The sequence below is a fragment of the Rosa rugosa genome, chromosome 3 (assembly GCF_958449725.1).
Source record: "Rosa rugosa chromosome 3, drRosRugo1.1, whole genome shotgun sequence".
Lineage (NCBI taxonomy): Eukaryota > Viridiplantae > Streptophyta > Magnoliopsida > Rosales > Rosaceae > Rosa > Rosa rugosa.
Window position 1 is genome coordinate 11912822 of NC_084822.1, and position 22335 is coordinate 11935156.

The following is a 22335-nucleotide window of genomic DNA, read 5'->3' on the forward strand; positions in this document are numbered from 1 at the left end:
TTTGAGTTATAAGTAGGTCTTTAGAATATTTTTAGCAGACTCTCTATCTTGACTCATTAGCTATTATGAAGAACATGTTTAAGTTTTTTATTTTATTTTTAATGTTAGTAGCTGCACTAGACTCTTAAATAGCTCTCAATTTTAACTTTTAGCTATCTCGCTCCTAAATATAGAGAGCCATATAAGACTCTTTATTATTTTTGTTAATTTAAAACATTCATTTTAAGCAATTCTATGTAATTTATAAATAGACTTAAACTATTTTTTCTTGCTTTAGTAAATAATATAAAGGGAATTCAAATCTAGTTAAAATAGAGAGAACTCATGCAGACATATTTTTAAAGTGACTAGCCAAAATGACGTTTTAGCTACTTTAGTTAAAATTTGACTAAAATATAACTAGCATTGCTAAAAATGCTCTTATGGCTCATGTTCATATTGAAACCCTACTTAGCATTTCCTTTCACTTGATGGGATTTGATGGCATGTTGATGAAAAAAAAAAAAGAAAAAAGTATGGTATATGATGTTAGCCGAATTTAATGATGCGAACTGATAAGTGATAACTAAACAGATTGGTAATGTCAAATGAATTAGCTGTACGAGTAATTCTTAATTATATATAATGATCAACATCTAAAACAAAGTTGGGCCCGTAGAATTGCTGAAACATGATTGGTTGCCACCATTGAATTAGTAGCATTTGGTCAACGATTCGACATGTAAGGACATAGGTTTTTAATTGAACCAGTCTTCTACGAACTACTCTCCCATTTTCCCCTTCTCACTCTCCTCTTTTCCCTCTCTTTTGGGTAATGCCGATGATGGCATTGCTTCAGCTGCAGGATGGTAACGTTGCGTCGCGATCGATCTAGGCCAATCGATGTAGCATCATTGAGAGTTTTCAGTCCCGTCTCGGTGCTAGAAGTACCTAAAGTTGAAATCATCAGTGCAATGCACGGTATCGGCCAAAAAATCGTCGAATTCGACCATAGTCTCACGAAGTACACCACCCTTTGTATCCAGAAGGGACCTTCCTTACACAGTTACACACCACCATCTGCTTATATTTTTGTACGTTGTACTACATAAACTCATAAGGAATCTCTCATATGTTGTACCCGTCTTCACTCTATGTGTTTCATGTTTGTGTCCCCAAAGTCATCAGATATAATAATAAAGCATAATGGGTGTCCAGTATTTGAAGTATTCAATGAGATTATGATAACATAATGCTTAGTACTGTATGTACTGTGTTTGTCTGCAATGTTCTTGTACTTTCATTCTAGCTTGTTTATTAAAAGTCACTGATAGATTTAGATGCTTCATATGTCTTTTCACGTGTAACGTCTCAAATTGTATAACTAATCCGTGAAATTTAGTGATATACAAGCTTAATGTCATCAAGTCAATGATGAAGAAAATATCTTGTCTTTCAGATGCCCTTAATTCAAGGAGAAATGTTTCGTTCCGATATCAAATGCTTGATAGCTCACCTGGATTCAATGGTTATCTCATGCTTATTCTGAGGCAAATGCTATGACAGAACGAAATTTATCCAACTGGTTATTGATTCACTTTTATTGGTGGTAATTCTGGCTTCTGCCAAAATCGGGTTGTGTTTTCTTGCCTCAGTTACGAAAGAGGTCCAGGAATGGGGGGGGCTCAAACTTTAGCTTCGAGTATGAGAGTACATGCTCATTACCACCAAAGTATAAATCCCCACACAATCAGTAAGGTTGATACTCTTATTCCAAAAAAATATATGGAAAAGAACCACTTGCTAAGCCACTACTAAATTCATGCAAAAAAAAGATTAAACAGGATAAATGACACCAAGAAACTGAGTTCAAAACTTAAGCAGATGAGAGCTGCAGAGTTCATCAAAATTTCTACTTTCATTTTTAGAAAGATGTTCAGAACATTAAAGATTACAACGCTATGGAGAGGATATTGAGTTGTTCAAAAATGCCCTCTTCACTTTGGGCTAAAGTATTTACAACTCAGCATCATTCTGTCCTGTCTTTGATGAATTAAGCTGTCAGAAGCAGTTAAAAGCTTTGAGAATGAGAAGCCAATGAACGAATCGACCTCAGAAAGTTCTTAGCACATCATCACAAATGATTCTCATTCTCTTCTTATCTGATGGTTCCTTCAGGGGAAAGAAATGGCAATAAAACCAGGTGTCAGATTAAAAGGCAAGAACCAAGATGGAATGGAGAAAACAGTGAATAATGAATCTATATCCAAAAACTTAGTACTATATTTTACTGGAGCCAGAAATCAGCAGTAGGCAAAAAGTTGACAAGCTTATGGGAAAGAAATGGCAATAAAACCAGGTGTCAGATTAAAAAGCAAGAACAAAGATGAAATGAAGAAACCGGTGAACAAGGAATCTATATCCAAAAACTTAGTACTATATTTTACTGGAGCCATATAGGAATCAGCAGTAGGCAAAAAGTTGACAAGCTCTATCATAGCCTAAAAGTGTGTTGGCCAGCAACATTTGGCAGACAGAACCAATGGATGCTTCACTCAGGATCTTTTTTACTTCAAAATCAGGAACAGGCGAAAGGAACACTTTACCAAATAGTGAATTATGATTCGATGATATCATGACTCATTAAGCTCAAGATTAACTTCTAATTGGATTTTCCAAGCCCTAGTTGCTTAAGTTTATCAGCCTAATATGCATGCACAACCTTCATTCACTGGACTTTACTAGCCTTTCTATCCTTATGTCTTAAATATCTTTCAAAGCAATTTGCACAACCATGCAGTGGAAGTGTGTCTATGTCAATGTCATGAGCTATAATTCATGAAGAAAATAACAAGATTGGAAAATATTAGGATGGGTAACAGAAGGTAGAGTACATGCACAGAAACATGTTGCAAACACAATGTATGGCAAGCATCCCATTACAGGCTCCATGTCAAATGATCTTTAACTTATCAAAAAACAGATAGCAAGAAAAATAGGCTTGTCTTTCTGGCGTCAATGAACTCAAGGAAGCAAAATAAGACACTATGGCCATGAAACTTTGTGAATTTACAATTACCTAAATAATTGTGGGGTGGAGGTTCATTTGGTCATCAACTGGGATTTTCATATATTATTCGAAGTGAGGCACAAAAAGATTCATATCATCAGATAGCATGATCTCGTGAGAGCATAGACAGTTAAACCAAGAACCACATTGTCATACCTGCGGATCATTTTGTCTTATGTACTCTTAGTCTCCCTTCTTCTGCCGTTTTTCGTCGCGGTCAGCTTCATCTGAATCTGAATATTGAAATTGATGCTAATACTATGTTATTAACACAAGTTCATAACTGAAAGACCTAAGTTCATTTCTTGCTATTTTATTTGCAAACATTATGCTAGCACCAAGCACGCACGATTTGATAATCTAAGACAGAAAGTCATGTATCTTACCTTCTTGCTCATGTTCAGACTGCTTCTCTGTTTGTGAAGTGTTGTCTAGAGCTGCTGCATTACAAGTGATACAATTTACTACTCAAGTGAATTTCAAAAGGAGAAGATACAACTCAACAGCATAACATAAATAGCATGGAATACACTTCAATGACCAGGTAAAATCCTTTAAGAATTTTCCTTGAGAAAGATACCACTTTTTTTGTTTGACATATAAACTAACTGAAAGCAACCCATACAGATAAATGGTCCCTTTTAGAGCATGTCAAGTACTCATGTTGATTGTTGGAGATGAAGTAAATGGGTATTGGCTGTAGGTAAAATCTATGGAGACATTCTTTGCCAGGTTCCATCCACCAAATAAAGCAAGCACAATACTAAATTAGTCCTTCCCTTCTGGAAAAACCACCCAATACATTGTTCAGGAATGCTCATAACTCCGTCTACAATTTCAGCATTCGATTTTAGGTTCTCGTCCAATTTCATACAAATCTGCAGGTGTATTGAAATGAACCAAAATTTGGACAGAACTTTTTAATCTACTCGAATTAGGTCTGTGGAAACCTATTGTTAAAGTGCCCTGCACATGATCACTATTAGCCAGGAGTTCACACTAGGAACCAGAATCCTGAGCGTTATTAGATGAAATGAAACTGCTATTGCTGAACAAACTCCAACATACAATCACAGGAAAAAAAAAGGAACTATTTAAACTTGGACTTTTCATAAATCTAAAATAACTGGTTTCTATTAGATACCTTCTTGATTTAAAGGCAATATGTGCTTGGACAGAGCTTTATTCATTTGAAACATATCGATAGAATCGACATCAAAAAGGGTGCGGAACAGCTCATCACATATTATAGTTCTCCTATTATTTGGATCTTGCAAATTGTTCTCCCGGATATAGTTCCAAAGCTTCTTGACAACCTAATCAGGAAAAGAAGAGGTTGGTAGAGGAATGAGTTGTCATATTATACATTAAGCAGTTGCACTTCTTCAGCCATTATTTTTCCTCTCCAAAGAGGGCATGAAAACTATTCAATTATAATGTAATACCTCTGTTCTAGCCAATTCTGACGCTCCAGTGATTTTTTGAAGTTCTGGAGAAAGGCTTGATAACTTGGTAAAGCCACCTCCCCTTTTCTTGACTTCTTTATCCACTTTAGCAGACCTACTTGATAAGATGATACATGAGAAAAAATAAAGACCAGCCAACCGCGAACCAGGGTAAAACCATCCAATAGACATTGATGATCATATGAATATGGAATGGATTCTATCTAATGTGACCCACAACATATCCATTACAGAAACAGCAGAAAAGGTGGTACTTTGTTTTAAGCAAGTACACAATATGATACTTAAATTCATATGATACTCAAATTCAAGTTATCACAAAACAACTCTACAAGTGTAATCTTCTGAGCAAGTAAATAATATGATACTAAATTTGTTGTTTGGATTAGAGTTACAATTTTAAGTCTCACTCACTGAATCAATAAAGACTAACTTATGATTAGATCCCTAGGAGTTCCAAATCAAAGACTAACCTTTCACCTGTTTAACAAAAAAATATAAAATATATAATACACAATGAGAAGGTCAAATGCAAGAAAATCTCTACCAGGACAGGACATAATGTTATTTAAACTAACCTCCGTTTCTTGGTCTGTTTTCGATTACTGCCTTTTTCTTTCTTCACTTCTTCTTCTTCTTCTTCTTCAACCTCTTGTTCCTCTACATTACTTAGATCTCCTTCGGAGATAGAGTGATCACTGTCTTCCCCTTTCTTCATTTTCTTTAAAGGTTCTGAGGTTTAATGATGTTATGTTGTTAAACTCTCAAACATATACTAGGTAATGCAACATCAGTGTGACATATACAAGGTAATTGATAAGAGCATTACAACTTACTGGAAAGAAAAGAACACTAATTACATAAAAAGATTCGATTTTGAAGCCTTTTTTGTGGCAGATGAAGTTGCAATTAGGGGAATGAAATATAAATTCAGAACAAGGATAAGTTTATCATATCCCAGCCACGAAATTCATCATAACCTACAACACAAAAATAAATCATGCTCCATAGAAAACATAAAGAACACAAAATAAAAGACCCAATATTTAATTAAGACATTACTCATGTTGTAGCTTGCAACTGTCTGTACTCTGAAATAAGAAAAGGACAAAAAAAGAAAACAAACTCTCCCGATGCTTAGTAAGAATACTGTACTGTACATTTATTACCAGTGTATTCATTTCTAATTTAAATTTTTCATACATTTTGACCTGCATGATCAAATACAATTATGCCTCTGCCTAGTATGTATAACCGAAGATGTGTTTGGTAGTGTGCACAAAAGTCCACATAATATTAGCATGTGAATCTAATCTGGAAACAAGGAAGAACAATGTAGAACAATATTGACTTCTACATTACTAAAACCCCAAAAAGCAAATTTCCAGTAAGAACAATGTAGAATATTAAGTAGGATTAGAGAAAAAGTAGCAGCAGAGGTTTCCTGTTCTGAAACAGCTACAGGAAAATGACATGAATTTGGGAGAAAGGGATTGCTTGCCAAGTAAATTAGCAAGACAACCCATCCACCAAGTTTCAAAAGATGCATGGAATGTGCTGGAAGAGAGAACAGAAAGAAGAAAAGTATGAATATACTTTCTGTTTATTGAATAAAAACTAATCACATTCCCAATGACAACTGAAATGGATATGATCCAATGAAAAACAAATAGAAGCGAAGGATCCATCCTATCATAAGTTAATTTCTTGTAAATACATAATATAAAATCAGTCTTAAACTAGATAATAGAAGGTGTGTGAGATTACCTGTCCTTTTTGAGTAATAGTGGAAGAAAAGTGTTCTGTATTTTAAATTTTTAACTGAATGCACCTAGAAGTTTAGAGGCGTTGAAATGCATATCAAGTTACAATATATATGCACACACTTATAACCATATTCATGATCAAGCTAAGAGCAACAATGAAACTCAACGAAGGAAAATACAGTCACATTTAAGGTACCAGAAGACAACTAAACCTAGTATAGTATATGCTTGAGCAGAAAGCTATATGCAATTGAATGTTCAAAGTACCAAGAAAATAAAGATAAGTTAACATTGTGAACAAAGATAATTGAGTCACATAGATGTCACCAGAAGGTCGGGGTAGAGAATTCTGGACATACCATCTTCCCTGTTTAGCGGCCATATATGCTTGGACAGGACTTTATTCATTTTAAACATATCAATAGACTTAACACGAAAAACGGCATGTAGTGATTCATCACATCTTATGTTCCGCCTATTCTTTGGGTCCTGCAAATCCTTTTCCCGGATATAAGCCCAAAGTTTCTTCACTACCTAAAACCGAAGGAGGGACTAAGTATCACATTGTGATTCCAGAATCTCTGCCACAATCAAAATGCAAAAATGGACAACAACAGAAAATTTCAAGAACTTAATATACTGTACCTCTGGTCTGGCCATTTCAGGCTCTCCAACAATTACTTGAAGTTGTGGAGACAGGCTGTATACTGTTTTAAAGCCACCTCGTTTTGCACCTCCTTTGTCCACCTTCTTGGGTCTATTTGGCAATATAAAATAACTTAGAAAAGTGACAGTACCATTATCTTAGATTGCATCATAAATTTTTATCAGCCATATCCTATTTCTTTTGAAGAAACAACAGATACCATATAGATGCACATTGATTCTGATGGCAACCAATCAAAAAAATTGCAATCATACTAGGTCTCAAAGCAAAGTTATGAAACTCAAAGCAAACGCAACTCAAAGCAAAGTAGAAAACAAGGTTGTGAAACTTGTATTTCATTGAAATTTTTTTTTTTTTTTGTTGTTGTTTTCTAAAAGGTTATCACTTTCTTTCTGAGAAAGTCCACAAACGGACGAATAGCTTAAAGATGAATGCAAATACCATCATCAAGGCTTTCCCAATAAAATATATATTTTTCTTCGAACAAGGCTTTCCCAATAAAATATATATTTTTCTTCGAACAATAGGAATGAAGGTTTGTTGGTGTTGCAGATTAATGTTGTCAACGTAGTCCTAGCCCTGTGCATAAAGCACAATATCATCAACTTGTCAGTCACATTAGGAGGTTCAAATCCTTTCCTTTCATATAGTGATTGAATAAATAATAGTAATAGTAAAAGCTAAATTTCAGTATCAGCAGATTTCTGGACATACAAGCAAGAGCACAATCAAGCAGAACTCATTATACATGTTCAGGTGGACTTTAAGGGCCATATCTCTATAAACAATGTCACTGATACTAAAGGGGGGCTGACGGTGGATTCTTTAAGGAAAGCAACAGAATCTGAACTGACAGCAGTGTCATCTCCAATTCACTGTCTAGAATAAACTTCACTAAGTGTCTCTCCAACCCAGTGGCTTGTCGTTCACTACCCCATTAAAGTCTTTCTTTTTTTCTTTTTTCTTTTTTTTTTGAGAAAACCATTAAAGTCTAAATATACACTGTTTAAAAATGTATACTCCAAAGATTTTAGGACCCTTTCAGCTGAATGAGACCACAAGACAGACAGCAGTAAATTTACAACTTTTAGATATTAGAATCTAATAATTGTGAGTTTGTGAGCAATGAGGTTTAAGGCTTCACACACACACACACACACACCTTTGATAGAAACAATGAAAAGTTCATTAATATGCAGGGTCGTATCCTCGTTTTACGTACAACTTTCAGGGGAGAAGCAAATGTTAATGGCTCCTCTTTTCAGTGTAATTCTGCACTAACTAGTGAAACAGTGAACAAACTTCAACACAATGCAATGCAATCTTGACATCAGTTAAGAGACCACTAATTACATTCATCGTGTGAACAAAAAAACTAGACATTCAATAGAAATTCTCAGCCAACCAATAGATAAGGCAATAAAGAAAACCTATATTTGGACACACACAATATCATTAAAGTAATCGAACTCCCATCTTGCATTTACTCCAACTGATTATTCACTAGCCTTCTTTCAATTAAAAAAAAAAAACAAGAAAAGAAGGCACATTTCTAATCACGCGGGACCCAATAAATCCAACCAAAAAAAAAAAAAAAGTCAGCTCCTTTCCTCATTCGCCCAAAACATCAAAATTTCTTTCCTGCCTGCTAACCCCATTTTCCCAGCAACCAAAAAAAAGCCCAAATTACAGAAACCTCAATGCAATTAATAAATTAAAATTAAAATGAAAACAAGTAAATAAAGACTCACGCTTTTTTCCGTTTAGCTTTGCCTACTGGTTCCTCATCATCTTCTTCATCTTCTTCTTCAACATCATCTTCTACTTTAACGTCGTCGTTTTGCTCGGCATTCTCGGAGCCTTCACCGACCTCCTCCGGGGCCGCCGCCGCATCGTCTTCGTCGTCCTGGGGATTGGCGACCTGGCTCTCGAGGTAAAGGTCGATTTGGTCCCTGATAAAGGCTTTCCGGTCGGATAGATCGGCCCCGAAATGTTTCTCGAGCTCGCGGCGGACGCTGCCGGCGGTGGCGGTGTCGAGGTCGGAAGAGCTGAGGATTTCCCGGAGCCGGGTCAGGAGGTCCGATTCCGATACCATGGGATTCAGTTTCCGGCGGCGGTGGTCGGCGGTGGTTTGTGAGTTGAGAGAAAATGGCGTCTCTCATGCAAGTGGAGCCTGTGAGAAGAGGAGAAATGTAGAAGAAGAAGAAGAAGAAAGGAAGAAAGAAAGTATCCAAAAACGGTAATATTGGGTGGAGAGAGAAAAGCGTGGCGTGCAGACGGGTGGAGGGTATTTCTGGAATTGAAAAAAGCTTACTCTCTGCACTCAACCCATTTTTATTTTTTATTTTTTAAATAATCAAAAGTCTCTTTACAAACCGGTCTACTAAATATCATTAATAGACCAAAAAATTAGTAAATAACTAAATAGTTACTTCGAAGGTTTAAAACTTCAAATTGTTGCTACCAACCCAAATAACTAAATAAAAGAACCAAAATAAGAGATACTATTGTCCTTACATACAATAGAACTAGACTCCAAACACACCCTATGAGTGTGGATAATTACGTTGGAAGTTATTCAACAGAATGTAAATAAAATTACTGCACATATTTTATTTTTGATTTTTGATTTTTTTTGTTAATTTTTTTTTTGTTTTTCTTTTATTTGTAAATTGACCATTTTGTTTTTCTCAAATATTTTAGTTCAAATGTTTTTTTAATATTTGAGGGATATTTTAGTAAAATTTTTCTGCTTTGGCTGACAAACTCTCTTCTCTTAATAATAGTATAGATAACTCACTAACTTTACATACAATAGAATTGAATTTTTGTAGTAAACAATAAATGATAGTTTTATGATTTTTGGACCATAAGGCTTTTTACTGTCGCATATCATGCTAATAGATTTGGCTCCTCAACTTTGGTAGCCTTAGGTTTTTTTGTTTAGTCTTTTTTATTAAGTTTTCATGTCAAAAGAAAAAAAAAACTATTACCATTACCAATTTATGTGTCCTAAATGAAAATTTACAATCCACAAAGATAATAGAAAAAAAGAAAGATAAAATGCACTGAAATTAAACATAAAAGTGTGTGGCGGTTAAAAAGAAAGATATGCAAGCAAACTAATGAGTATGTAAGTTTATTGTAATCGAGCAAAATTAAACCTAACGACAATGGGTATGTTTAAAAAGTCATTAACTAAACAAACCCATATTTTCAAGCTACAAAGCTTTAACATACAAAATGCAAAAATGAGTCAAAAAATAAATAAAACACAAGGTGTAAAGCAAATTGGAGTGGGGATTGTAGAAGCAGCTCCAACAAAGGCTTCCAAAATCACAATAACCTTTGGAACATTGCTTACTTTGGACACTTGTACCCTTGTGATACTGTTTTGGACATATGCTCTCCCAATCTTTGGGTACGGCCCCCAAACCGGTGAAAAACTGAAAACTGAAAAAACATGAAGAAGTGAGGTCCTAATTTAAAGAGAGCCAAAATCTATGACTCGAAAAGGAATACTGGGGCGTCAACAATCCAACTAGGATGCTTTTTATCCAAACAAAGAAAATACACATGTCGATTATTGTCGTATCAAGCTCTCTCTCTCTCTCTCTCTCTCTCTCCCAAAATTCAAATCTTTGCATGAATCATGTGGAAAAGATTGGAGAGAAAATGATGGGTAGGTGTGAACTTTGGGGAGAATTGAAACTAGGCTTCTTTGATTCTCCTTCATCAGTATAATTTTTCTGTTTTCAGATGGATTTCATTGAAGTTTTCATCTTTTTTTTAATTTTCAGATGACAAGTTTGTCCTTTACATCAGGTTAGTTTTTGGTTGAAAATCCTTGTTGGTTTCTTTCGGTTCTCTATCCTTGCAGTAATGCCCCTGTACTACTTGAAATTGCAATGCCAGGGAAAAAGTAGGGTTTCCTTTATACAAAAATTTATCTAAGGTTCCTTTTAGTTTAGAAACTATTTCATTGAGGCCATTGTTTTTTGTTTTTCAATTCCTCTGAAACTTCTAAATGTTCTTACTATTAGCCTCGTACCTTCAATGTGATGCATGTGCTATTGTTAAAAAAAAAAAAAAAATTCATTGAAGTCTTTGTTTTTTATTTTTCAATTCCTCTAAGACTTCTAAATATTCTTACTATTAGCATCACACCATCATGTGCTATTGTTGAAAAAAAAAAATTAAAATTTTCCCGCATTGACTTCTTCAATTTTTTTTTTTTATATTTATGTTTTGCTTTTTATCATAATCAACTTTTTTGATGATTTATTATGAGTTTTTATTTTTTATACACAACTTTGGTAGTCTCATACCAAATATTTTTCTTTGGCTAAAGAACAATGTTGATGACAGCTAAAATATTAATGCAACACATTTTCTAGCTATTTTTTATTCAAATTGTATCGTCAAAATGAACTGAATAATAGTAGGTTTCATACCATCATACTAGTTCATTTAAAGGAACAGTTTTCCTCTATTGGCATCCTCGGCTTTTAATCTTGACCAATTTAGTTGTGGTGTTTCTACAGATTTTCGGTTGTAGTTTTGTATTTTTTTCTTCTAAACAAAAAAAATATATATATACACACACATCATACTAGTTGAATTTTATACTAACTGAGTAACTGATATGCGAGCTTGAATCACTATATCCTAGAGCCGAATGGCAAAACTGCGATGGGACACATCACATGTTGAATCAACACTTGCACACTAGTGGATGGGCCCTTTTCAATTTAATTTAAATACAAAAACGTATGTTCAGGAAAGATCTGTTAAGCTAAGAAGAAACCTGGTTCCCAAGTTACTAATGAAGAAACTCGATTCCAAAGTTAATAGAGAAGAACACTCATTCCCATACTTTCGTCATATATCCAAACGTAAAGTCAAAAACCATTGTATGCAGCAAAGAATCTATCTGTTCAATCAACAAGGAAATGCCTTCAGAAACCTAAAGTTGTCATACATCCAAGCCTGCTTAGCAAGAAAAGCAATCACTACAGAAAAGATCAAACCATTCTAGAACAAAAGGATCCAACAGAGATCATTTAGTTGCATTACAAAATCATTATAGACTCATCTATTCTCTGTGAACCTTGTATATACAACTCCAGTAGGTGACAAGGAAAGCCCTTGTACTGGCAGAATTGAATACCAGAATGACTAATGATGCACTACAATTTAATTCCTATCATCATCACTATTATCAGAGGCATTCTCATCGGTGTCAGACCCACTAGCGAAGTTGATGTTTTCATTTTCAACTGTATTGTTCTCTGAGCTTTCCCCATCCGATTTTAGAAGATGTTTCAAGTCATCTAGAATGTAAGGTACCGTTAGTTTCCAGAACAGTGTAGAATTACTTCCCAGGAAACCTATCCAAAATACTCTCCCCTTCCTCTTCACCTTGCACTCCAGAGACATTGCCTTCAAGGTTCTGACAATCTTCTGAACACCCTCCTCACTTCCCTTTATTTTCAGCAATATGTCTCCTGATGCAGTCCTGTAGCCCCCATACATATACCAGTATGCAAGAACACATGGTGAGAGCCATCGGTGGACTAGTTTGGGAATCATCCGCCGGCCATTGGGCCAAAACTGGTCGGCATAGAAACCAAAATAAGAATGTGAGATGCTGGAAAATTTATACGGTATGTGCTCAGTATTCTCACTGGGCTTGCACGAAGGATGGAGCCATTCATGGTATTGATCATATATATGTCTCCTCAAAACAGAATGCGCGCTGGAATTCTCACTGAACTCAAAACGGATCATGTGATTCTTTCTGTCGTCATCTGATTCGATCTGCAAACCACCCATCAGTAGACCTACTAATATCTCTCGTTGTTCTTTGCTCAGTGTCATGCTTATATGTCTCTTAACCTGTTTCTTTCTCAAACTCAAGAAAGAGTTGATTATTTCCATCAATGGAGGATCAACATCATATTTCTTCTGACACATCAGACCATATATTTTCTCTGCCTTGAAATCATCTCCAGCTGACAAGTATCCACTTAATATGGTATTGCAGGAACGGGCATTAATACCTATTGCCCCATTACTCTGCATGTAGTCAAATATCTCCTCAGCTTTATCAAGATTACGAACTTTCACCAAAGAATCCAAGAATATACAGTAAACCGTTCTGCTAGGTCGACATATCTCAAGGCATTGGGAGAAGGCTGATTCCACTTTGTCATATAAGCTCAAGTTGAAGTACATGTTCATTAGATCTATATAAGCTGGCATGGAAGGCTTCAAACCAGTGTTGATGAAATCTGCCATGAGGGATTCTGCAAGTTCAATTTCTTTAGCTTTACAGACAATTTCTATGACTTTATGATATGCCACAACATTGGCTAAACCCAAGTGCTCGTGCATCTCCCTGAATATCTCCAAAGACTTCTTGGGTTCTCCAACCTTTGCATACACTTCCATCTTATAAACAAACGCCTGTGACGGAAGACCTACATTAAGACGGAGAAGTCTGAGCCAAGTGTTCTCTGCTTCCTCCACATCCCCCATCTTTGAGCACGCTCTCAAGATAGACACAAGCACTTCTTTGCCCTCTTCAATCCCTGCTTCTTGCATCTCTTTCCTCAACGATGTCATCCTCTCTGTATCGACAGTATCCTGATAACTATGTAACCAAATCAAGCCACTGTAAATGTCCTTGTGAATCTCAAGTCCAGTTGTTAACAAATTATGAAATATAAACTCGGCCTGTTTGAGGTAAGGTTTCACAGAGCTCCCTGGTTTGCTCACAATAGCTTTAAACAGAGAATTGTGCAAGCTAAGCCGGGGCTGGTAACCTCCGAGCTGAATCATTCGATTGTAAACACTACACGCTTCTTCCAAGCAACCTTCACCCGGAGCACTAAGGTATGCAACAACCAATATATGAAATGTAGACTCACTAGGCACACGCCCCTGCTTAATTATATCATCAAATATCTCCCTACATTTCGCAAATTTCCTCTCTTTCCCCATGTAATCCGCCAACTTGGTAGCAAGAGCAAAATCAAATCGGTACCACTTGTGTTGCATCATCCATTTATACACCTACACACATTTTTCAAAAAAAAAAAAAAAAAAACTCAAACTAACTCCATGCCACAAACAAGATATCTACTTAGCTTAATTGCGGAAGCGAAAGCTGCGCCGAAACTTACCCGGAATCCGGCTTCGTTCTCGCGAATTCGCATACAATGCACGGCGACATAGGTGGCGTCCTCTTGCCTCATCCACTTCTTCTGGGCATTGAGAATCCGAATCAAAGTCCCGGACTTATGCGACGGCAGCTCCTTACAGAGCCAAGCGAGCTTGGACCTCCGCCACTGCTCCGGCAGCTCATCGAGCTCGCGAACCTCGAGGTTGGGCGAGGCGAGGTACTTGAGGTCGGTGGAGGCGAAGCACCTCTCGAAATCGAAGGCGTCGCTCTGGGCGACATTGCTGGAATCCCAATCGTGGTCGTCCTCCTCGGGCGGGAGGTGTTGGACGAGAGCGGTGGAGGCGGGGAGGGCGTGAGGGCGGCGGAATTGGAGGGCGGAGATGATGGGTGGGGAGGAGAATCGGCGGTGGGGAGTGGGGGAGAGAGTGAGGGAGCGGAAGAAGGGGAGGGGAGAGGAGGAGGAGGAGGAGGAGTGGGTTAGAGTGAGAGTGGAAAGGGTGAGGTCAGGAGCTGTGCTCAGAAGCATGTCTGTGAAATTTTGTGCTGGGATTAGGAGAGGGTTTTGGGGATGAGAGGGTTTTTCAATTACCTGGGGGAAATGAAAGGCTTGATGGATTGCATATGGTTGTCACAAATTTCCAATTTTACCCAATATTATCTCAATACTATAGACAAAAGAAAATTTTGAGTTGAGCTGTTTTGTCACGCCTCACCAATCATATTTCAGAAAAACATAAAAATCACAAATTAAACACTTTGGGGCAAGAAAAATCCAAAATACCATAAGTTTCTTTTTAATCATACAGTCAGTCATACATATGGTTATGTTCTATTAGATAGTCAGATGAATTTGTTGGTCTGACTGTTTTATGAAAAGTTTCTTCTTAAATTTTACACAACCTTGTCTCACAGCAAGTGTGAGAATTATTTGATCAGCTACTTACAAAACAGTACGTCTCTCTGAGAGACTCTCAGAAGTCTCTCGAAATGAGCTGGGATCGTATTACAGTAAGGAACTGTCATAAAAGGCAAGTTGCACCTCAAGATTTCATGCCTTGTGTAGAGTAATAAACATCTTCTCTCTTGTGATATAGGGCCAGTTTGGTATGGCTATGCAAATAAGATAAACTGACTTGTGCTATGACATAAGAATAAGTGACTAATAAGTAAAATAATTGAGTGTTTGGTAAACTGAATTTTTAAAAAGGCTTATAGTACTAAGAACAATGACAAAGTGTTCGGTAACTTGAAACTAAAAGTGCTATAGTAAGAAATAAGTTGCTTCCATTAGTTAGGCTGAGAGAGTTTATGCTTTTTGCTTTAAAAGAGCCTAGACTTAAAAAGAAAAAGCATGTATTTTTAGTTTTACCAACACGTTACTATAAATTCTCTTCTCTTCTCTTCAAAAAAAAAAACACGTTACTAAAAACTATAATCAGAAGTGAAAGATGAGCTCATTGATCTTCTTGCTAGTTGGTAGAGGCAGTGCAATATAGGCTCGACATTGCAAGTCGATGTCAGTGTTTGAGTGAGTGGCAAAGATCGCCTTCACGGTCCAATACCCATCAACGTTTAGATTTAGCTTGACAATTTTTTAGGTCAAAGTTGAGATTAGCAATGACTATTTTGATTGTGAGGAGGTGGAGTTGAGTTTATGGAGGTAGATTAAGAATAGCATCGATAGTTCAATCCTTAAAGTAACAATAATGTGTAGACTATAAATTTGAGATGTAACAAGTTGATTCTGTATCATCAAATTTAAAAAAATATATATATTTACGAATACTTCATTTTTTATATTAATTAACTTTATATTTACATCAAATAAAGAAACAAAAAGAAGAAAGAGATCGAGGTTTTGAGACACGGTGGCTCAATTTTTTTTTTTTAAATTTTGAGAGAGTACGTCAATCCAGTTGAGCAACGGTGGTCTTTTTTTTTTTGAGGAAAAGAGGAGATTTTATTACTAGATACGATTGAAATAGTACAAAAGAGCATCCAGGATGAACTCTGGAGCAATAGAGAACCATTCAAGATGAACATTACATTCAAAACTATAATTAGCCAACCTATGTGCCACAGTGTTAGCCTGAAGAGGAACATGTGAGAGTTGGACGTCCATGTTGGCAGCTAGCAGTCCTTGAATATCCACGATCAATGCACCCAAAGGAGAGAGGTCTGGGGTTAAGGAATTGATAGTCTGCACTGCGACTAAACAATCACTTTCAATAGTATAGCACGAGTAATACTCATAGCCTGCAACAATTCCAGCCCATTCTTCAAGGCAAGCAACTCAGCATGTAAGGGTGAGCTAACAAAATCCATTCGGAATGAGAAGCCAGCAATAAACTGTCCATGAGAGTTCCTGATCACACCTCCCGTACCACCATACGGAATCGAAGGTAGAAACGTTCCATCCACATTAAGTTTCAAACACTCACCATCTGGGGCAACCCATTCTTTACGGGGCTTAGGACGACGATGAGAATGAGTACTAGTAGAGCAGTTAGCCTGTAGATATTCCTCATGCCAAGCCATAGCCTTGGCCACCAGAGTAGCACTCGGTTGAACATGATCATGCCATAGCTTATCGTTACGGTTTTTCCAAATACTCCAAAGCATCACTAGTAGCTGGTCAAAGGCCCCTGAAGATAGTGACAAGACTCTATCCAAGATCCAATCTTTCCAGCACAAGGATGAAATGGGAATAGAGAAAGGCGGTGCACCAAGGATCTCACGCGCAAAGCTACAATGACAGAGTAAGTGCTCTAAAGTTTCCACATGGGTAGAGCACATAACACACTGCATTGTACCCGTGTAACCCTTCAAGGATAAAGCAGATCGTGTGGGAAGGAGATTGTGAATAGCTCTCCAGCCAAATATGGCAACTTTGCTAGGAACCTGTGCTTTCCACAAAGCTTTCCATATAGGACCATATGGATCCCCCGTGGAGGCTGAGGCACATAAATTACCGAGAGAGAAGTCACATGCAATTTTGTATGCAGATTTGACCGAGAAGTAACCTTTCTTATCGAGCTTCCATGCAGGCTTATCTCTTTCAAAGCGCCTACTTAGAGGAATTGCCAAGACTTGTGCCACAACAGAAGGTTCAAAGCAAGAGTGAACTGCAGGGATATCCCATGACAATGAATCATGATTAATCAAGTCAGAGACTGTCTCAAAAACCGAGTCCGAGGGTCGTGATAAAGAGTAATGAGAGACATTAGGGATCCACTCATCTTCCCAAATTCTAACTGATTGGCCATTGCCAATACGCCACAACAAGCCTGCTTGCAAGACCGATCTTGCCTCCATAAGACTTCTCCATGAGTATGAAGGCCGGTCACCCATATCAGCTGTTAGGAAAGAGCCAAACGGATAATACACTGCTTTGAAGACTCGGGCCACAAGAGAATCCGGGTTGGTAAGAAGCCTCCAGCCTTGTTTCGAGAGCATGGCTAAGTTGTGCGAATGCAGGTGTTTAAACCCCATACCTCCTTTGTCCTTAGGGAGACACATCCTCTCCCAAGACCTCCAATGAATTTTTCTTTTATCATCTGTACTTCCCCAGAAAAATTGACAACAGAGTTGCTGTAAATCATCACACATGGACTTTGGCAAAACATAGCAATTCATCACATAATTAGGCAAAGTTTGGGCTACAGCTTTAATGAGTAATTCTTTACCTCCTGAGCTCAATATTTTTGACCGCCAACTAATGAGTTTCTTGGATAACCTCTCTTTCAAGTAGGCAAAAATGTCCTTCTTGTTATGTCCAACATGGATAGGCAAACCCAAATACAAGCCATGCTCTTCAACACACTGCACTCCGAGTATAGAGGCTAAAGAAGTCCTGACTCGCTGGCTAACATTACCACTAAAAACAACACTAGATTTCTGTAGGTTAATATGTTGACCAGAAGCTCTTGCATAGATGGATAGTACCTGTTTAAAAGCTTGACATTCACGGCTTGAAGCTTCTCCAAACAAAAAACTGTCGTCTGCAAATAAAAGATGATGAATAGTAGGAGCTGTAGGAGTCATAGTGAGACCTTTAATGATACCATTCTGAACACGAGAGGAAATAAGTGCAGAAAGTCCCTCTGCGCACAGAATAAACAAGTATGGGGATAAGGGATCCCCTTGTCGGATACCCCTCGAAGGCAAGATAAAACCCGTAGGTGAGCCATTGAACAAAATAGAATAACTAACCAACTTGACTGTGGAGAGGACAACTTCCACCCAACTTCGACAAAACCTCAATTTGAGCAAAATAGCCTCTAAATACGTCCATTCAAGTCGATCATATGCTTTGGAGATGTCGAGTTTTAAAGAAAAGAAACCCTCAGCCTGTCAACGAAGTTTCTTCATAAAATGAGCTACTTCGGTTGCCACCAAAGTATTATCCGATATGAGTCTACCTGGAACAAACACGCTTTGCAGAGGAGAGATAACATGAGGGAGGATCGCCTTGAGTCTGTTAGCCAGAACCTTGGAGGCAATCTTATACACCACATTACATAATGCTATAGGCCTTAAGTTTGAAGGGAGTTTGGGATCCTTAATCTTTGGAATGAGAGTAAGGTGAGTAAAATTGGACTCTTGAGCAATCTGACCTGTACCCAACACCTCACGAACTGCCATACAAACATCCCTTTCAACCACATTCCAGAATTTCTGAAAGAAACAAGGAGACATGCCATCAGGACCCGGCGATTTAGAAGGCTGCATTTGAAATAGTGGCCGCTTAATCTCACCATCAGAATAAGGGGCAGTAAGGTCTGCGTTCATTTCCGCAGAAACCCTAGGTTGCAAACAATTTAGGATCGTGTTAAGGGCTATAGGATCCGACCTGCCAGCTTGAAAGATCTCCTCATAGTACCGTATCAAAATGTCTGCGATTTCCTCAGGTTTAGAACACCATTGGCCTGCTTCGTTAGAAAGTCCTTTGATCCGATTTCGACATCTACGATTCGAAGCTTTTCTATGAAAAAAAGCAGTATTACGGTCACCTTCTTTCAACCATTGAACTCTGGATCTTTGTCTCCAATAAGTTTCATTAGCAGTGAGCAATTCATTCAAGCGAAATTGTAACGCTTTCTGTTCGTCAAAATGTCCATCTTCAAAACCACGCTTCATCAACTCCCCCAGTTTACCTTCTATCAATTTCATTTCAGTTTGTCGCTGTTGGAAAACCCTAGAATTCCAACTCATAAAAAGTTGCCCTGTATGTTGGATCTTTCGTCCAACCTGTAACATCGAGTCCCCTGAGGTGGGAAGCATCCATCCTTGTTCCACCACCTTTGAACACTCAGGATGAGGTACCCACATCTCCTCAAAATGAAAGGATCGAGGTCTGCGATGCAGAGTAACTGGTTTCGGATTAACTTCTACTAGAATAGGGCAATGATCTGTCGATCTGAGTGACTAAGAGGGAGGGTGATAACCCTAGAGAAAGGATATAGTTCTTTCCAAGAAACTGTTTGACAAGCACGATCGAGCCGCACGATCGAGCCGCTCCTTGGTGAAACGATTGGACCACGTAAATCGTGACCCAACGAACCCCATGTCTATCAGATCACAATCCACAAGTGCTTGTCTGAATCGATTCATCTGGGCTGCACCACGAGGAGGGCCTCCTGATTTATCTTCACGACTCAGGATTTCATTGAAGTCTCCAACTACCATCTAAGGAAGATGGAGTTGGGAGGCTAACAACCGAAGGAGGTCCCAAGTAGTGGTACGATTAGCTGCAGTAGCGACTCTATAAAGGCCAGTAAAGCGAAAAACACCTACAGATCCTACAACCCCTACCTCTGCATCAATATGATTAGGAGAATACGTTCGAAAATGAACTGGAGTTTCTTTGAGACAAAACAAAGCCAGTCCACGACAATCATCATCCTTGGGAGCACACACAACTCCATCAAAGCCAATCTTAGGGCGAACAGTCGTCAACAGATCCAGTGAGGCCAACGTCTCAGAAAGAAACACCAGACTAGGGTTTTGTCTCCTGACTAAGTCGACGAGTGCATCCTGGGTCTCTATATTATTCAGCCCTCGGCAGTTCCAAGCAAGGATCTTGAACTACTGCATAGGACGGACTGGAAAGAAACGAATCTCCGGCAAGGCTAGGGTTTTCTAAGGTGACGGCTAGGGTTGAGAGGGTTTCTCCTCGTAGTACGTGTTTCCTTTGAGCAACGGTGGTCTTATTATGAGTCGGTATTGAGTAATTATTCGCGTCTACGTCAGGTGATTGGCAGCATTTGCAGTTGTTCGTCATCTCCTTGGAACGTCCGAGCATTTTTGGTCAATCTCTAAATAGTTCATTTTACAAGATCATCACTAGCTAGCACACTATCTGTGTGATTGTACTAGTGAATTTACTTTTCAAACGCGTAGGTATGTCTCTGTATTTAGTTTTTACTTTTAACACTATCGTTAAATTTGGCAAATAAAAAACTATTTACAAATACTTACATTTATATCAAGTAAAGAAAAATAAGAAAGAGAAGAGATCTAGGATTCAAGAAAGTGACGGTGGCTCGATTCTCTTAGATCTTATCAAGCTTCATTGACTGTCGTTGGTGGTAAGAGTACATCCATCCATTTGGGTAGCAGTGGTCCTGTCGACCTGTCGTGAGTTGGTATTAATCAGCGGCTACGTCAGGTGATTGGCGGCATTTGTAGTCGGTCGTCATCTCTTTGAAATGTTAAGTACTTTTGTCAACCTCTGTGCAGTTTATTTTACAAGAATTATCATCACTAGCTAGCACATTATTTAGAGTATTCAATGCACCGACGTTTACTTGCACAAACAGAAATGGACAGTCGGATGATATCAAGTATAATTTTTTATTATTTAAAAAAAAGAGTTGTCTATAAATATCAATAGCTGAAATATGTTGAATTTGTTAGTTCACTTTCACTGTCAGTGCATAGAAGAATTTGCTAACTATTTATTTGATTGCACTAGGTCTACTTATTTTAACGCATAGCTTGTGCGATATGTCTCTGTATTTACTTTTACCACTATCAGGAACTTGGTGTTTCATCTAGTTTAGTCATCATGATGCCATAATGAAGGTGACTACAGCAACTCCAACAACTTCCCTATAATTTCTGTATTATAGGAAAGTAAAAGTAAAAACTTTAGCCTATTTTTCTTCTCCAACTCCAACAGATTCCCTATTTTACAGCAATTGGAAGCAAAAGTCAAAGCTTTAGCCTATTTTTCTTCTCCAACTCCAACAGATTCCCTATTTTATAGCAATCTCTAAAATCCACAATTTTTCTCTAAAATTTTAGAGATTGCTGTAAATTTAGGGAATTTGGTTTTCTCTTTCCTCACTATCCCTAAAATATGGATAGTTATAGGGAATCTGTTGGAGCAAAAGAAGTTTAGTTTTGTTTACCAAAAAAAAAAAAAGAAGTTTAGTTTTCCATAAAATAGAGAAAAATTAAGGGACCGTGACCACTTACCCAATTTTTGGCCAAATATTGCCCACTTACTCCACCAAGAGTTTTTTAACCCCATTTACCCAATCTAACAGTGTTTGACAAAATTGCCCTCATTCCCCTCCTCTCTCTCTCACTCGACTCCCCTCAGCCTCTCACCTCCCAGACTCTCTCTCTCTCTCTCTCTCTCTCTCTCTCTCTCTCTCTCTCTCCACCGTCGCTGGAATTACGTCAGAAATCCGACTCCAAACACACCAAATCCAGCGGTGCTCACAGGCACAGCTCTCAGAGTCATTTCATCAAACACCTTCTGGGCATGCTCCAAATACCCATCAGAAGCCAGAGTAGCCAAGAGTGAGTTGCAAATCTCATGCCCAATATCATCAATCCCAACCTCGCCGAACACCAAAAAGGCATTGTGGGTTTTCTTTCCTATGATGAGTGAAGCAATCACGGAGCGATAGACCGATGCATCGAGGCCGATTCTCTGGGCTCTTACTTGCTTGAGCAGAGCATCAATGACGGAAAATTGGCGGAAAAAAGAAAGAGACTTGAGGACTGATTGGTAGGTGGTGGAGGTGTGGGAGAAGGAGGGCTGCTGAGAAGCCCAGTTGAAGAAGACGAGAGCGAGAGAGTGGTGGTTGAGGAGGAAAGGATCGATGACTCGGGCGACGAGTTGTGGACTCAGTGAGTCGCGGCAACCGAGGCGGTGAAGAGTGTTCTCTCTTTTTTTTTTTTTTTTT

At 38.1% G+C, this 22335-nt stretch overlaps 2 protein-coding genes across 8 annotated transcripts; both read right to left on the bottom strand.

Moving 5' to 3' along the window:
• Nucleotides 1-1878: 1878 nt before the first annotated feature.
• On the bottom strand, nucleotides 1879-9207 carry LOC133738524 (upstream activation factor subunit spp27-like). 7 transcript variants are annotated; one of them, XR_009860152.1, is made up of 9 exons: nucleotides 8700-9207; nucleotides 6927-7038; nucleotides 6641-6815; nucleotides 5094-5247; nucleotides 4495-4609; nucleotides 4194-4365; nucleotides 3436-3486; nucleotides 3206-3301; nucleotides 1879-2151 (listed from the first exon to the last, which is right to left on the bottom strand). XR_009860152.1 is itself a non-coding variant. In XM_062166082.1 (9 exons), the coding sequence occupies exons 1-8, from the start codon at nucleotides 9041-9043 to the stop codon at nucleotides 3233-3235; spliced, it is 1173 nt and encodes a 390-aa protein (XP_062022066.1). In that variant the 5' UTR covers nucleotides 9044-9206; the 3' UTR covers nucleotides 1879-2141; nucleotides 3206-3232. The 7 variants fall into 7 exon arrangements, 4 of the variants coding, with proteins under 4 accessions (XP_062022066.1, XP_062022065.1, XP_062022064.1 ...); XR_009860151.1 differs by having other exon boundaries at nucleotides 1879-2141; nucleotides 3436-3489; nucleotides 8700-9206; XR_009860150.1 differs by having other exon boundaries at nucleotides 3436-3489; nucleotides 8700-9206.
• Nucleotides 9208-11961: 2754 nt separating this feature from the next.
• On the bottom strand, nucleotides 11962-14747 carry LOC133739867 (pentatricopeptide repeat-containing protein At2g15820, chloroplastic). Its single transcript, XM_062167682.1, has 2 exons — nucleotides 14136-14747; nucleotides 11962-14025 (listed from the first exon to the last, which is right to left on the bottom strand). Exons 1-2 carry the CDS (start codon nucleotides 14658-14660, stop codon nucleotides 12145-12147), a joined length of 2406 nt encoding a protein of 801 aa, XP_062023666.1. The 5' UTR covers nucleotides 14661-14747; the 3' UTR covers nucleotides 11962-12144.
• Nucleotides 14748-22335: the final 7588 nt, after the last annotated feature.

Coding starts and splice junctions, on each gene's coding strand:
- LOC133739867 (XM_062167682.1), bottom strand. CDS start 14,660: ATGCTTCTGAGCACAGCTCCTGACCTCACCCTTTCCACTCTCACTCTA. Junction 14,026..14,135: donor AGAACGAAGCCGGATTCCGG/GTAAGTTTCGGC, acceptor AAATGTGTGTAG/GTGTATAAATGGATGATGCA.
- LOC133738524 (XM_062166080.1), bottom strand. CDS start 9,043: ATGGTATCGGAATCGGACCTCCTGACCCGGCTCCGGGAAATCCTCAGC. Junction 6,816..6,926: donor CTGAAATGGCCAGACCAGAG/GTACAGTATATT, acceptor CTTCGGTTTTAG/GTAGTGAAGAAACTTTGGGC. Junction 4,610..5,093: donor AAACAGACCAAGAAACGGAG/GTTAGTTTAAAT, acceptor CTTATCAAGTAG/GTCTGCTAAAGTGGATAAAG.